Genomic DNA, 13616 nt, shown 5'->3' on the forward strand with positions numbered 1-13616 from the left:
TCAATCTTGTTATGTCCATACAAATATCTACACATGTTAAATTTGATGAAAATAAAACTTAGTTGACAGTGAGAGGACATTTCTTTTTTTTGCTGAGTTTACAAGTCCATCTTCCAAAAGCTTCTGAGAGAAACACATTTAACTGGAACTTACTCAGCAACACATGTATTCATGTTTCTCTTACCAAATTAATTCATCTGCAGTTTACATGTGATATTAATAGACGGACATAGGTCAAGCAGCACACCACAGAACTAGAATGACATTTCTATGTAATACACACAAGGTTAAATGAAGGAGAGAACAGTGAGAACCAGTAGTCTGCAGCTGAAGGGTTAATTTCTAGAAGGATAGATGGAGGTGTGTTTTGACTGCAGCCATAAACCTTGACTGGTTTCATCTGCTGAGTGGTTATATTTCTCTCTCCCCCCACACTGAAAAGGAAGTCCACACTTTATCAAACAGAGTGGGACAAGGACACGTAGCACACAGAGATACACCTAGCATTACAGCACGCACACACCCACAGAGATACACCTAGTATTACAGCACGTAGACGCACACACAGAGATACACCTAGTATTACAGCACGCACACACCCACAGAGATACACCTAGTATTACAGCACGTAGACGCACACACAGAGATACACCTAGTATTACAGAACGCACACATATATCACCAATTATGGTTTACCGTACACTGTGCAGATACAGTGCACCTACAGGTTGAGTAATGTTATGATATTCTGCTTCCGCCATCTTTAGGTTTGCACCGGACAATTTGAAAAGATGATTGAAGACTATTACGCACAAATTGAAAACCCAAAATGACAACAGAACAGCAGGGAGAGTCCATCTCTAAAAATAACAATACAAGTCAGTCGGTCTTTTTCTGTGATTCAAAAGGTTTGTTCAGCTCTCCTACTGAAACTACCATAGAACTAGCAGACTAGCCCATGTCGGTCATCTTGCCTTGTTATGTGGTGAAACTTCCCCTACACTAATTGGTGATATATGTGTGCGTTCTGTAATACTAGGTGTGTGTGTGTGTGTGTGCTGTAATACAAAAGTATCTATATCCACAGTAAAATGAAAGGCCACTCAGCAAGGAAGAAGCCACTGCTCCAAAACCACCATAAAAAAAAGCCAGACTACGTTTTGCAACTGCACCTGGGGACAAAGATCGTACTTTTTGGAGAAATGTCCTCTGGTTTACTGAAACAAAAATTGAACTGTTTGGCCATAATGACCGTCGTTATGTTTGGAGGAAAAGGAGAGGCTTGCAAGCCGAACAACACCATCCCAACCGTGAAGCACAGGGGTGGCAGCATCATGTTGTGGAGTTGCTTTGCTGCAGGAGGGACTGGTGCACTTCACCAAATAGATGGCATCATGAGGAACAAAATATGATGTGGCTATATTGAAGCAACATCTCAAGACATCAGTAAAGCTTGGTCGCAAATGGGTCTTCCAAATGGACAATGACCCCAAGCATACTTCCAAAGTTGTGGCAAAATGGCTTAAGGACAACATAGTCAAGGTATTGGAGTGGCCATCGCAAAGCCCTGACCTGAATCCCATAGGAAATGTGTGGGCAGAACTGAAAAAGCGTGTGCAAGCAAGGAGGCCTACAAACCTCCTTGACTGTAAGGAGGAATGGGCCAAAATTCACCCAACTTATTGTGGGAAGCTTGTGGAATACTACCTGAAACGTTTGACCCAAGGTAAACAATTTAAAGACAATGCTACCAACTACTAATTGCAAGTACGTAAACTTCTGACCCACTGGGAATGTGATGAAAGAAATAAAAGCTGAAATAAATCTCTAAATCACTATTATTCTGACATTTCACATTCTTAAAATAAAGTGATCCTAACTTTTACTAGGATTAAATGTCAGGAACTGTGAAAAACAGATTTTAAATGCATTTGACTAAGGTGTAAACTTCCAACTTCAACTGTATGTATGTATGTATGTATGTATGTATGTATGTATGTATGTATGTATGTATGTATGTATGTATGTATGTATGTATGTATGTATGTATGTATGTATGTATGTATGTATGTATGTATATATATATATATATATATATATATATATATATATATATATATATATATATATATAAAATAAACTGTCCTATATATTTTTTTTTTTTAACCTTTATTTAAGGCAAGTCAGTTAAGGCAAGTCAGTTAAGAACAAATTCTTATTTTCAATAACTGCCTAGGAACAGTGGGTTAACTGCCTGTTCAGGGGCAAAACGACAGATTTGTACCTAGTCAGCTCGCGGGTTTGAACTTGCAACCTTCCGGTTACTAGTCCAACGCTCTAACCACTAGGCTACCCTGCCGCCCCTATGTAACCTACCTGACCCGGCATGATTTGAGTTGTCCTCACGCGCTGTTCCAGAGTGAATAGAAAGTGGTTGTGCATAAAACCCATCTATTAACGCCAAATAATACAGTCAGTGCACCATCAAAACACTGGCTTACTCAGGATGGTTTCATTAGGCGGGGCAGCCTACTATCTATAGATGTATGCAGTATTTAGCTGATATTTATAAACTTGAATAAAAATTACACATCAAAATAGGGGTGGGGGGGGAGTAGTCAGCTTGAGGATAAATGTAGCTTCTATTTACAGTTGAACTCAGCAGGTTGCCTGGCTAAAAGCCAACACAAGTGTGCTGCAATTAAGGTAAACTTGAGAAGTCCTCCTGGCTGTTTCTCTATGGGTCTCTTTTTTTTCCAAATTCTGTCTGTTAAAAAGCTCTCGGTTGGTGGTTATCCCTCTCTTTTTGTCTATGTAGAAGGGCTATTTTGAAGCACACCTCCCTTCCGTACAGTTTCCCCTGATGTTGTTACGGCAACCAAGCTGTTTTTAACCACCCCTGTAACCGTCGCTTCTGTGGAGAGAGAACTTTCTAAACTAAAACTCATAACTACCTAAGAAGCATTAGGCTCTCGGTCTGATATGAGCTTTTGAACACTGGCGCCTTAGTAGCCTTGACCACGGCATTTGTTCACCCATTTCCCTTTACTTTGATCAGTCACATTCCTGAAGCCCCCCAAAAAAAAAAAATAAACTCTTAGTTTTCTGGTACATATGGATATTAAAAAAGGTTTGTGAATGACTTTGAGTGTTGGTGTCAAAAAGATTTATTTAAAAAGAGAGATGTCAATGACAAGTGCATGACAGGCCCCTAGAGCTTGAGCCCCCCCCCCCGCCTTGCAGGGGCGTCCGGTACGCCAGTGGGGGTGTGTGTATTCTTGTGTATGCAGCACAGATTAACTGAATAAAAGTACTACTCCAGGAAGCAGCTTCTTTAATAAATACTAGTGTCTTGTGAAGAGGGAAGATGGTCCGGTCTGCCTCAGTTGGTACAGCATGGGGCTTTCAACACCAGGACACTGGGTTCGAGTCCCATGCCAAAACATATTGCTGCCACGCCAGGACACTGGGTTCGAGTCCCATGCCAAAACATATTGCTGCCACACCAGGATACTGGGTTCGAGTCAAGTACCAAAACATATTGCTTTGGATCAAATCAAAGTAAACCAGCTCTTCAAGTAGGACTAGTCGGGTGAAACATGTTAGACTGCCTGCGTTATATTACAGCGTTCTACTGTGGTGGGGAGTAAGGATGGATGAATAGGGCCATTTAGAATTTGCTGCAGTTACCCCATGGCAACAAAGGCCTCTATATAGACAGAGGCCAGCGGGGGGGAGGGGGGGTTAAAATCTGCACCAATCACAGGTCAGGATGATGCAGGCTGGGGTGTCCCTTGACCAATTGCAGAAGAGAAGGTCTGACAAGCTCCGTGCAGGGGGCCCAGAGTGAGGGAGAAGGGGAGATTATGTTAGGACTCTCCCTATGGACCCTGGTCGGTCAAAAGTGGTGCACTCGGTGTAGGGAGCCATTTCAGATGCAGAGCCTAGTGCTTGACGAAAAGTCGAGGTGATTTGTGGTGTGGTGTGCATGTTTCTAGCTGGACTGTCACACTGTCGTCAGACAGAGAGCCTCTCCTCTTGACCTTTGTGAGTGTAGTGGTTTGGTGGTAATGCTACATGGTGACTCACCTACGACTCTGTCGCCTGTCCCAACACCCATCTTCCTCATGGCGGCGGCGAACAGCGCCACATCACGCCTCAGCTCCCCGAAAGTCACCTTGGTGATCTCGTCATTTTCCTCGGCTTAGAGAGAGAGAGAGAGAGAGAAGAGAGAGACCGTGAGAGAAAATGAGAGGTAGACAGAAACCTATTCGCACTGGATTAGATTTACTGGTGGAGACAATTACATAACCTAGGTGCATGACCACAAATCAGCACATCCGTAAGTTAAATCCCGTCCGAATCGACTAATTCCAAGGTCCTCTGATAATATTAGTCCCGTGCGAATCGACATCCATGTGTTTCGAGAGAAATGTTTGATAGGTGTTTATCGCAGTTTCAGCAAGAAAAAAAAACAGTAACTTGATTTGATAAATGGAGCTTAAAAACAAAGTGCAGTAACACCAGAGACTCTGGGTTTGAGCCCAGGCTCTGTTGCAGCCAGCCATGACCGGGAGGTCCGTGGGGCGACGCACAATCGGCCTAGCGTCGTCCGGGTTAGGGAGGGTTTGGCCGGTAGGGATATCCTTGTCGTCTCATCGCGCACTAGCGACTCCTGTGGCGGGCCGGGCACAGTGCACGCTGACCAGGTCGCTAGGTGTACGGTGTTTCCTCCGACACATTGGTGCGGCTGGCTTCCGGGTTGGACGCGCACTGTGTTAAGAAGCAGTGCGGCTTGTTTGGGTCGTGTTTCGGAGGATGCATGGCTTTCGACCTTTGTCTCTTCCGAGCCCGTACGGAAGTTGTAGAGACGAGACAAGACAGTAACTACTAACAATTGGATACCACGAAATTGGGGAGAAAAAGGGGGTAAAAAAATATAAATAACAAAGTGCTGCGTATAGCCAATATATAAAGAGCGTTTCAGTGTATGCTTGTGCTTATAGGTTGTGCGCCAATGAATTGAACATCGCCAAATGAGTCCGTATAAAAACCATTACGCCCATTTAACGCAACCCTTGGTGTTAATACATCGCAAAGCAGCTAAAATGCATCTACAGGCATGGGGCCATTTAGGAAGTCTTGTACTGCAGAGCACTAAACTATCCTAATGATTAAACTTCCTCAATCCAGACATTGTGGAGACACTATTCCGAGGATGTTTTGGTATGGTTCTAGAACGTTGGGAGCCAAACTGGAGTGATCAGCGTTGCCTGTTAATCACCTAGACATGGTGAAATATCTTCACGTCTAGATTACAAATCTCCAGGCTTCAGTCATAACTGGCAATTTAATGAAAAAATAAATAAATGAATGTGAATTACAGTGGGTCAGTTTGGTAATAACACAAATCCAGGCCGAATCATCCTCTGGAATAATGGACATTCTGGGGTAATAAATGCATAACCAACGTTCTCTTGTAATACTAGTCCTGTGCTTTATCAGACCAAATGACAGAGAATAGGGCTATTGTTGGTGATTGCAAAGCTATCCAAGTAATAACAGATACAGGAACGATACAGGAACCTGCTCTGACCTACAGGGCCGATACAGGAACCTGCTCTGACCTACAGGGCAGATACAGGAACGATACAGGAACCTGCTCTGACCTACAGGGCCGATACAGGAACCTGCTCTGACCTACAGGGCAGATACAGGAACGATACAGGAACCTGCTCTGACGTACAGGGCAGATACAGGAACGATACAGGAACCTGCTCTGACCTACAGGGCAGATACAGGAACGATACAGGAACCTGCTCTGACCTACAGGGCAGATACAGGAACCTGCTCTGACGTACAGGGCCAATACAGGAACCTGCTCTGACCTACAGGGCAGATACAGGAACGATACAGGAACCTGCTCTGACCTACAGGGCCGATACAGGACACATTAAGCAGTAGTGCACTGCCACCTGAGTAATAGCGCTCCTCTCCTAATTAACTTACAGGAGGTGGGCAGTGGGTGGGTGGGGTGGAGACCACATCGAATGATAACAAGAGGATACCCATCAGGATATTAAAAACCCCAGGAGCGAGCAGGAGCCTGAAAACCCTGTGGCTCCTAATCAAATCACACTGCCCTGCATACCGTATCGACCCGTCATCGGCCAAAAACATGTTGAATTAGGAGAACTTATTGGGGGAAATAAAACAGCAGAATTACTTACAGGTACTATTTTGGACGGGGTTGTCAAGACATGCAAGGTGACCTTTGGAATAATCTTCTCAGTGCTTCAGAAAATTATCTATATGTGTAAGATATGCCATTTAGCAGACATTTTTATCCAAAGAAATGTACAGTCTGCGTGGCCCCAGCAGGAATTAAGCTAGAATTATAATGGCCATTAGAATATCATTATGACCCTTTATTTCATAGTTGACACACTAGCTAGAAATATATATTTTTAAAGCACAATAATTATAGTATAAAAACATGTCTGGAAGCACAAGGTGCTGGTGCCGATTTAGGACATTTACTCAACTGCAGATGAATGGGATCTTGGAAACTGACCAATAAAAATGGAGAAAAAAAAGCCTTATAAATTGACTGAATTGCCTCAGCCGTACTTACTAGCAGCATAGAGGGCCACCTTGTCCTGGTCTTTGTGCTTTAGCAGGTTCTCAGCATAGTTCATGCGGCTTCCTTTGAACCACTCTGGGACGTCCGATATCCTCTTGGAGATATCCACCACCTGAGGAAGAGGGGAGGGGAAATGGCTAATGTTCTACATGATTCAAACCCGGGGTAAGGGAATAACGACTACAACGTAATACTGCTCTAAGCACAAGAGTACCGATAAGTAACTGACTGAATAGATAAATCGATTGGACCCCTCAAAGAACTTTATAAACTCTACCTAATCATAATGACACAAATTGTGAGAGATCACATTGTGTTAGGTGTTACTGCACTAGATGGATGAAAAAGCACAATAAAAAAAGGCAATGTCTGTGTCCCAAACAGCTGTCAGAGCCCTATGGACCATGGTCAAAAGAAGTGCACTACTATAGAGATTAGGGTTGGCATTTAGGTGTTATGTACATAAGAGAGCAGGAAACAGTGGGTAGACACACCTCCTCATACATCCTGGAGCTTACTACCCCACAGAAACGCCACACCTCAGCCCAGAACTCAGGGTAGCTCTCCACAGACCACTGGTACAGGTCATTGTAGTTGGCTGCAAGGGGGAATGACATCAGAGAGATCAATCATGAGGTTTGTCCTCCAGCTGCTACACATTTTAGACAAAAATAACTACAGGAACATACCATTTACCCTATTTTGTATATGGTTTGCACCTAGGTAAAGTTAGTTTTATATTTGGATGTTCAGTTCCCTCGTCAATAGCTATTGAACCAATCAAGCAAAACAACATTTTTACAGATTTAAATCTTCTGAAAAATATAAGTCACAATAAAAAAAAAGGTGTTGATTGTTCACCATCCTCCCCTGATTCAGAATATACCATAGTCATGGCATGCTTGTTTCAATAACTATAGAGAACCACAGTATGTTTCATAATACCCATAAAACCTAGCGGTCATACAAGGAAATGGTTCAAATCGATTTTCCACTATTCAATTTTCCCCATAGGGGATTTTAAAAACACTTAAAATAATGTATGTGTTTTGTGTAGGCTTACCCTGGCGTGATGTTTTGATAACTGTCAATCTCTCTAGGACAAGGTGACATCAATATATATATATATTCAATATATATATTGACACAATACCTGTTAGCAAAGGTGTCGGCTAAAGATAGCTTGCAGGGATGTTGTTTTGTATGCCGTCTACTTTGACGCTAAATTAGCATTTTCTCTGAGTCTGAGAGTGAATACAGCTGAGCAGGATATATTGATAAGTCAACTTGTCCGAGAGACATTTACATGGTTATCAAAACAACACGCCACGGTAAAACTACACGAAACAGTGTTTCTAAAATTCCCTATGGGAAAAATGGTGGAAAAACGATTGGAAATTATGACATCTCCATCGTGGGGCAACTACAGTACTTAGGCTAGCATATAGCAATATTATACAATATGCACACAGCTACATTTGCTAATGATGCAGTGTGTTGATTCTCCCGAGCAAAATGAATCGATTGGTACCGAATGTAATAACGTTAAATTAGAGGTGACTAGCATGACTGTCCCCCGTCTGAAAAACTGCTCCCTCGCCGGGTCACTCACCTAGATTAAGCCCAAAGTCTCTGTTCACCTGTGTCCTGAATCTGTCCATCTGTGTGTTCTTCTTTGAGTCTGGGTACCATAATACCTTCGACTCCATTATCTTCTCGCTCATACGTTCGGTGTCTTTTGACATTGTTGTTGCCTTGTTGTCGCCTCCGTTAAAAAAAAATAGTCTGTCGTCCTTTATAGCAAGCTAGCTACTGTAGCTAAAACAGGCAGCACACTTCCAAGAATGAGTATGAGACAGAAGGCCAGATTGGACTGTCATTCCATGCGGACAAGCTGCAAGGATAAAGCCAGTAAAGATCCCTCCCACCGTGAGGTGACGCGGCTGTCACAATAACACAAAGTATCCTTCCGCTTAAAGACGCAATCTATTTCTTCCATAATAAATCAATTTAGTGTTAAACCAGTGTGATATCTAACCAATATCCTCGAATTGTGCATGATTATTACATACAAACTGTAAAAAAAAAAATACGAGTAAATTGCATTACAAAAGTACTTTCCCTCAATCACTGGTGGCAAGGGACGGGTGTACCTGTCGTTTCTCATCAGAATTATTGACCTACTGTTCCAAAGGGATTTTAATGGCAGGCTGTTTTTTGAGAGAGCAAAATGCATGCGTGGCATGTGCACTGAGGCCTCTGCCAATAGGTCTGGACCTTTTTGGCACAGATGGTATTGTGCGGACCCCTGACCATCGGCTTTGGTTCAAGTCCTGTTTAAACTGTCCCACCTCAGCCTCATCTCTTTCACAAAAAACATGCACTTGGGGCATAAACGGGTGTTGTGCATTGTTATGAATATTTTTTGGGGTAAATTTATTTTTAAATACAAACAAGCACACTTTTCTATAAAATCATGACAATACGCTGTTAACTTTGTAGAATGGTTGCAATTGCATAATATGTTCAAGTTACAAAATATGTTTGATCAAAATACATGTAAAAGACTGATCTTTGGGGGTCAGAACGTTCAAGCGGAATAATATCACGCGGGGGCACGCCACCAGTTTGTCTGCAACCTGATTGGTCGAATAAAAACTGGCTCCACATCAGCCGAGACACGTCGTATGCAAAAGAGTGGGTCGACCGTGTTGACTGGCGGCACTGATGTCCAATGAAATATACAATCTTGATCAGTGACAGCTCTCGAATGAGGGGATTCACCAATAAAACTCTCAGAACTAGAGAGCGTTTTAGAGGTGTTCCCAATCAAATTGCTATATGTCATGCCCCTCCTCAGTCACTTTCACTGTCCAGAACCGTGAAAGAGAAGATCAGTTGTTTATTTTCAGAAAATAAACTATATCAAATGCTTACATTCAATAAATCATTTCACTGTTTCTCTTGATACTCTCAGACTGCTACAGCATGAGGTAGACAAATATGCTTTGTTGTTTCACAGTGAAAGAGAAAATAGTTTTGAAAAGCAAAGAGTTTTGAAACACCTAGATAATTATTTCTAAAGCAGCAGTCCAGCTTACCAAAAAAAAAAGAGCTGAGTGGATGGATTTTCATTACTCTTGAATGCCAAATCAAAGTCTGATTATGGATCGGAGCGATGATGCAAGTGAAAAGAGAGCGAGAACTTGTGTTGTGAAAGATCAATGAGAGGGAGCCTGTAGATCAGTGTGTCTAACGCAACATGCCATATTATAGCTCTGGTCCAGGTCATGGTGTGATTACGAGTGGAGGAAAACGCACTACGCCCTGGACTTAGAACTGAGACCTGTGTAGCTAGTTGATGGACCAGCAACATAAAGCCCAGTGCAGGTCAGATAACATCCATTGCCACCTTCTACCCAAGTAAGAAAAACTGTGAAATAGTTCAAACTTTTGTTTATATCAGATTGTGAAACCCACAATAAAAGATCCCAGCACCTTGTACAGTAGATGCTGTACTCGTGCCCTGTTCATCGACTACAGTAAAAGTAGCACTGAACACTTTAATTTAGCACATATCTCATGTTCTTGATTGTTAATATTAGCATACAGTGTTTGATACTATTCCATTTTTAACAGTGAGTGAGTGAACTAGTTAATACACATGAAAAGTGTTATCTCATCACCAGCTTCCTCTAACAGGATGTGTAGATATCACTCATTTGTTACAGTTAAAGACACAATCCTTAATTTGTTTTCCAGTCGTACAGCAACCCCACCACTTGGTTTGATACAAAGCTTAGGGGAATTCCGTCAAATTGACAGAATTATGAACAAGGACTGACAGTCCATGACTTCAATCAACATGACAGTTCCAAACCATGGGCCGAGTGTCTGTGGGTTTTCACACTCCTCCCTTGTACTAGATTGATGAATAAAGGGCACTAATTAGTAAGGAACTCCCCTTACCTGGTTGTCTAGGTCCTAATTGAAAGAAAACCCGCAGAATCTCAGGCCTTCCGGGGAATGAGTTTGACACCCCTGTTGGAAACATACAAAACATTGAACCTATAAATGACTTGTTTTTAAAGGCATTTGCTTGCTTATGACACTTGAGACCGTTGTAAAGCTCATTGGGAATTTATAAATTATATTCTTCAGCAATGTGTATAGATTATGAATTGAAATGACCATTCAAGAGCACTATATATTGCAGATTGCACCTTCTAAGAGAGCAATTCATAAATTGGTATGTTTTTGACTCACTAATACTAGTGTTGGTGAGGCCAGAAAAATGTAAGCCCACTGTCCATCTGTTTGCATGACCATTAGTGTATGGAAGCATTCCTTGGATATGAGAAATCCTAAATAATAGTGCAAATAAAGCAAGAATGAACAACTCAGCCTAATGAAAGAATAGACCTTGATTCACTGATGAGTAAGTAAGTCAAGCCTAATTAGCCTATAGATTTGAATAAATAGGTTGAGGGCATCAATGCCATCTGTACCAACATGCTTATTATACACTGAGTAAGACAAAACATTATGAACACCTGTTCTTTCCATGACATAGACTGACCAGGTGAATCCAGGTGAAAGCTATGATCCCTTATTGATGTCACTTGTTAAATCCACTTCCATCAATGTAAATGAAGGGGAGGAGACAGGTTAAAGAAGGATTTTTAAGCCTTGAGACATGTATTTTGTATGTGTGCCATTCAGAAGGTGAATTTAAGTGCCTTTGAATGGGGTATGGTAGTAGGTGCCAGGCGCACCGTTTTGAGTGTGTCAAGAACTGCAACACTGCTGTGACTAGTAACCGAAAGGTTGCAAGTTCAAATCCCCAAGCTGACAGAGTACAAATCTGTCGTTCTGCACCTGAACAGGCAGTTAACCCACTGTTCCTAGGCCGTCATTGAAAACAAGAATTTGTTCTTAACTGACTTGCCTAGTAAAATAAAGGTAAAATAAAAATAAAAAAATATCATAACTGTTCCTAGACCAGTTAACCCACTGTTCCTAGGCCGTCATTGAAAATAAGAATTTGTTTTTAACTGACTTGCCTGGTTAAATAAAAGTTTTTAAAAAAGGACATCCAGCCAACTTGACACAACTGCGGGAAGCATTGGAGTCCACTCAGCCTATGCAGTGAGAAGACAAACAAGCTGGCTTGAAGTGCAGCAATTGGGAAAGATCTTTGTACATGGCTTGGGAAAGACTTGTTCCACCTGCCAAAAACGCTAGGTTTGGTGGGACTGGCTGAAATATGAACAAAGGGAGAGCCAAAGTAAAAGTTTGGAAAAGGCTCCTGTAACAGTGGCCTTAAGGTCATTGTCAAGGCCACAATTGCCGGGAGTGAGTGAGTGAGTGTACTCCTGTGTCCACATCACAATTACATCACTTGAAACATAGCCACTGCCAATTTTGAGCAATGATGTGATGTGCAAGATGTCTCTTTACTTTTTTTTGTCTGTACTTTACAATCAGCTACACTTGTGTGGAAACCAAACCCTTCTAGTTACTCAGCATTCATTAAGCACAACACAAAGAGGGTGAAGAGAACATGTACTTAGTGGTCACGTCACTCAAATTATGTATTGAATTGCCTATGTTTTTGACTTTGTGCAAAGCAAACAGTCAAGCCTTAATGTGGTGATAAAGTTGATTTATTCAAATCTTGGGACCTCAATTTCACTTCAAAATGACTCCTCTCGAAGACTCATTTCCACACTTTTCAATACATGACACGGTTCAACAGCAGGCAGTAGGGTAGAAGAACATCCCCACAAAGAAAAACAGGAGGTAGAAAAACAAGATATGAACACATAGGGAAATGCTAAAGAACTACAGGGAAATATACTCAAGTTTCACAAGACTAAGTGCTTCAAACAGAAAGAGGAAGAACGCTCATTTTGGCACAGCACATGTGGGGACTACATAGACAGAAAAGAACGGATGTTCAGTTGGAATGAATATGGGTCTTATTGACTCTTATAGTTATTACTCTTCTCAGTGAGAGATTTAAATTTAATCAAGTCTAGACATTCTGCTGCCATTTTACTGTGTCAACATCATCAAGGTGATGGATAATAAAGATCTGACTAAATTTGCTGCAGTGTCAAGGCCAAAGAGGCATGAGAGAGACAGACAGCGTGAGACAGAGAGAGCGAAAGAGAGAGACAGAGAGCGTGAGACAGAGAGCAAAAGAGAGAGACAGAGAGCGCGAGACAGAGAGCAAAAGAGAGAGACAGAGAGCACGAGACAGAGAGCAAAAGAGAGAGACAGAGAGCACAAGACAGACAGAGAGCAAAGAGCAGAGACAGAGAGCAAAAGAGAGAGACAGAGAGCACGAGACAGAGACAGAGAGCAAAAGAGAGAGACAGAGAGCACAGAGACAGAGAGCAGAGAGCGCGAGACAGAAGCAAAAGAGAGAGACAGAGAGCACGAGACAGAGAGCAAAAGAGAGAGACAGAGAGCACGAGACAGAGAGCAAAAGAGAGAGACAGAGAGAGAAAGAGCAAAAGAGAGAGACAGAGAGCGCGAGACAGAGAGCAAAAGAGAGAGACAGAGAGCGCGAGACAGAGAGCAAAAGAGAGAGACAGAGAGCGCGAGACAGAGAGCAAAAGAGAGAGACAGAGAGCGCGAGACAGAGAGCAAAAGAGAGAGAGAGAGAGATGCAGAGAGAGAAAGAGAGCGAAAGAGAGAGAGAGAGAGAGTGAAAGAGAGAGAGAAAGAGAGTGAAAGAGAGAGAGAAAGAGAGAGAGAGAAAGAGAGAGACAGAGAGAGAGACAGAGAGAGAGACAGAGAGAGAGACAGAGAGAGAGACAGAGAGAGAAAGAGACAGTGAGAGAGACAGAGAGACAGAGAATGTATAAGGAGTTGGGACCTCATACACCATCATTCAATATTGGGCCTAGTCCTTTCTCAAACCTGAAATAAAGATCAAATGCTGAGAATTCTATTTTTGAGGATT

At 42.2% G+C, this 13616-nt stretch overlaps 1 protein-coding gene across 1 annotated transcript in view; it reads right to left on the reverse strand.

The window, feature by feature from the left end:
• Positions 1-8558, reverse strand: part of aacs (acetoacetyl-CoA synthetase) — a 47949-nt gene extending 39391 nt beyond the window's left edge. Inside the window, exons 1-4 of the mRNA XM_024415222.2 lie at positions 8256-8558; positions 7138-7241; positions 6635-6755; positions 4090-4203 (exon numbers count right to left, since the gene is read on the reverse strand). Of these exons, the coding sequence (XP_024270990.2) occupies positions 4090-4203; positions 6635-6755; positions 7138-7241; positions 8256-8388 (472 nt within the window). The 5' untranslated portion in view covers positions 8389-8558. The remainder of the gene's footprint in view (positions 1-4089; positions 4204-6634; positions 6756-7137; positions 7242-8255) is intronic.
• Between the last annotated feature and the right edge of the window lie 5058 nt (positions 8559-13616).

This window comes from Oncorhynchus tshawytscha, linkage group LG04 (genome assembly GCF_018296145.1).
Source record: "Oncorhynchus tshawytscha isolate Ot180627B linkage group LG04, Otsh_v2.0, whole genome shotgun sequence".
Lineage (NCBI taxonomy): Eukaryota > Metazoa > Chordata > Actinopteri > Salmoniformes > Salmonidae > Oncorhynchus > Oncorhynchus tshawytscha.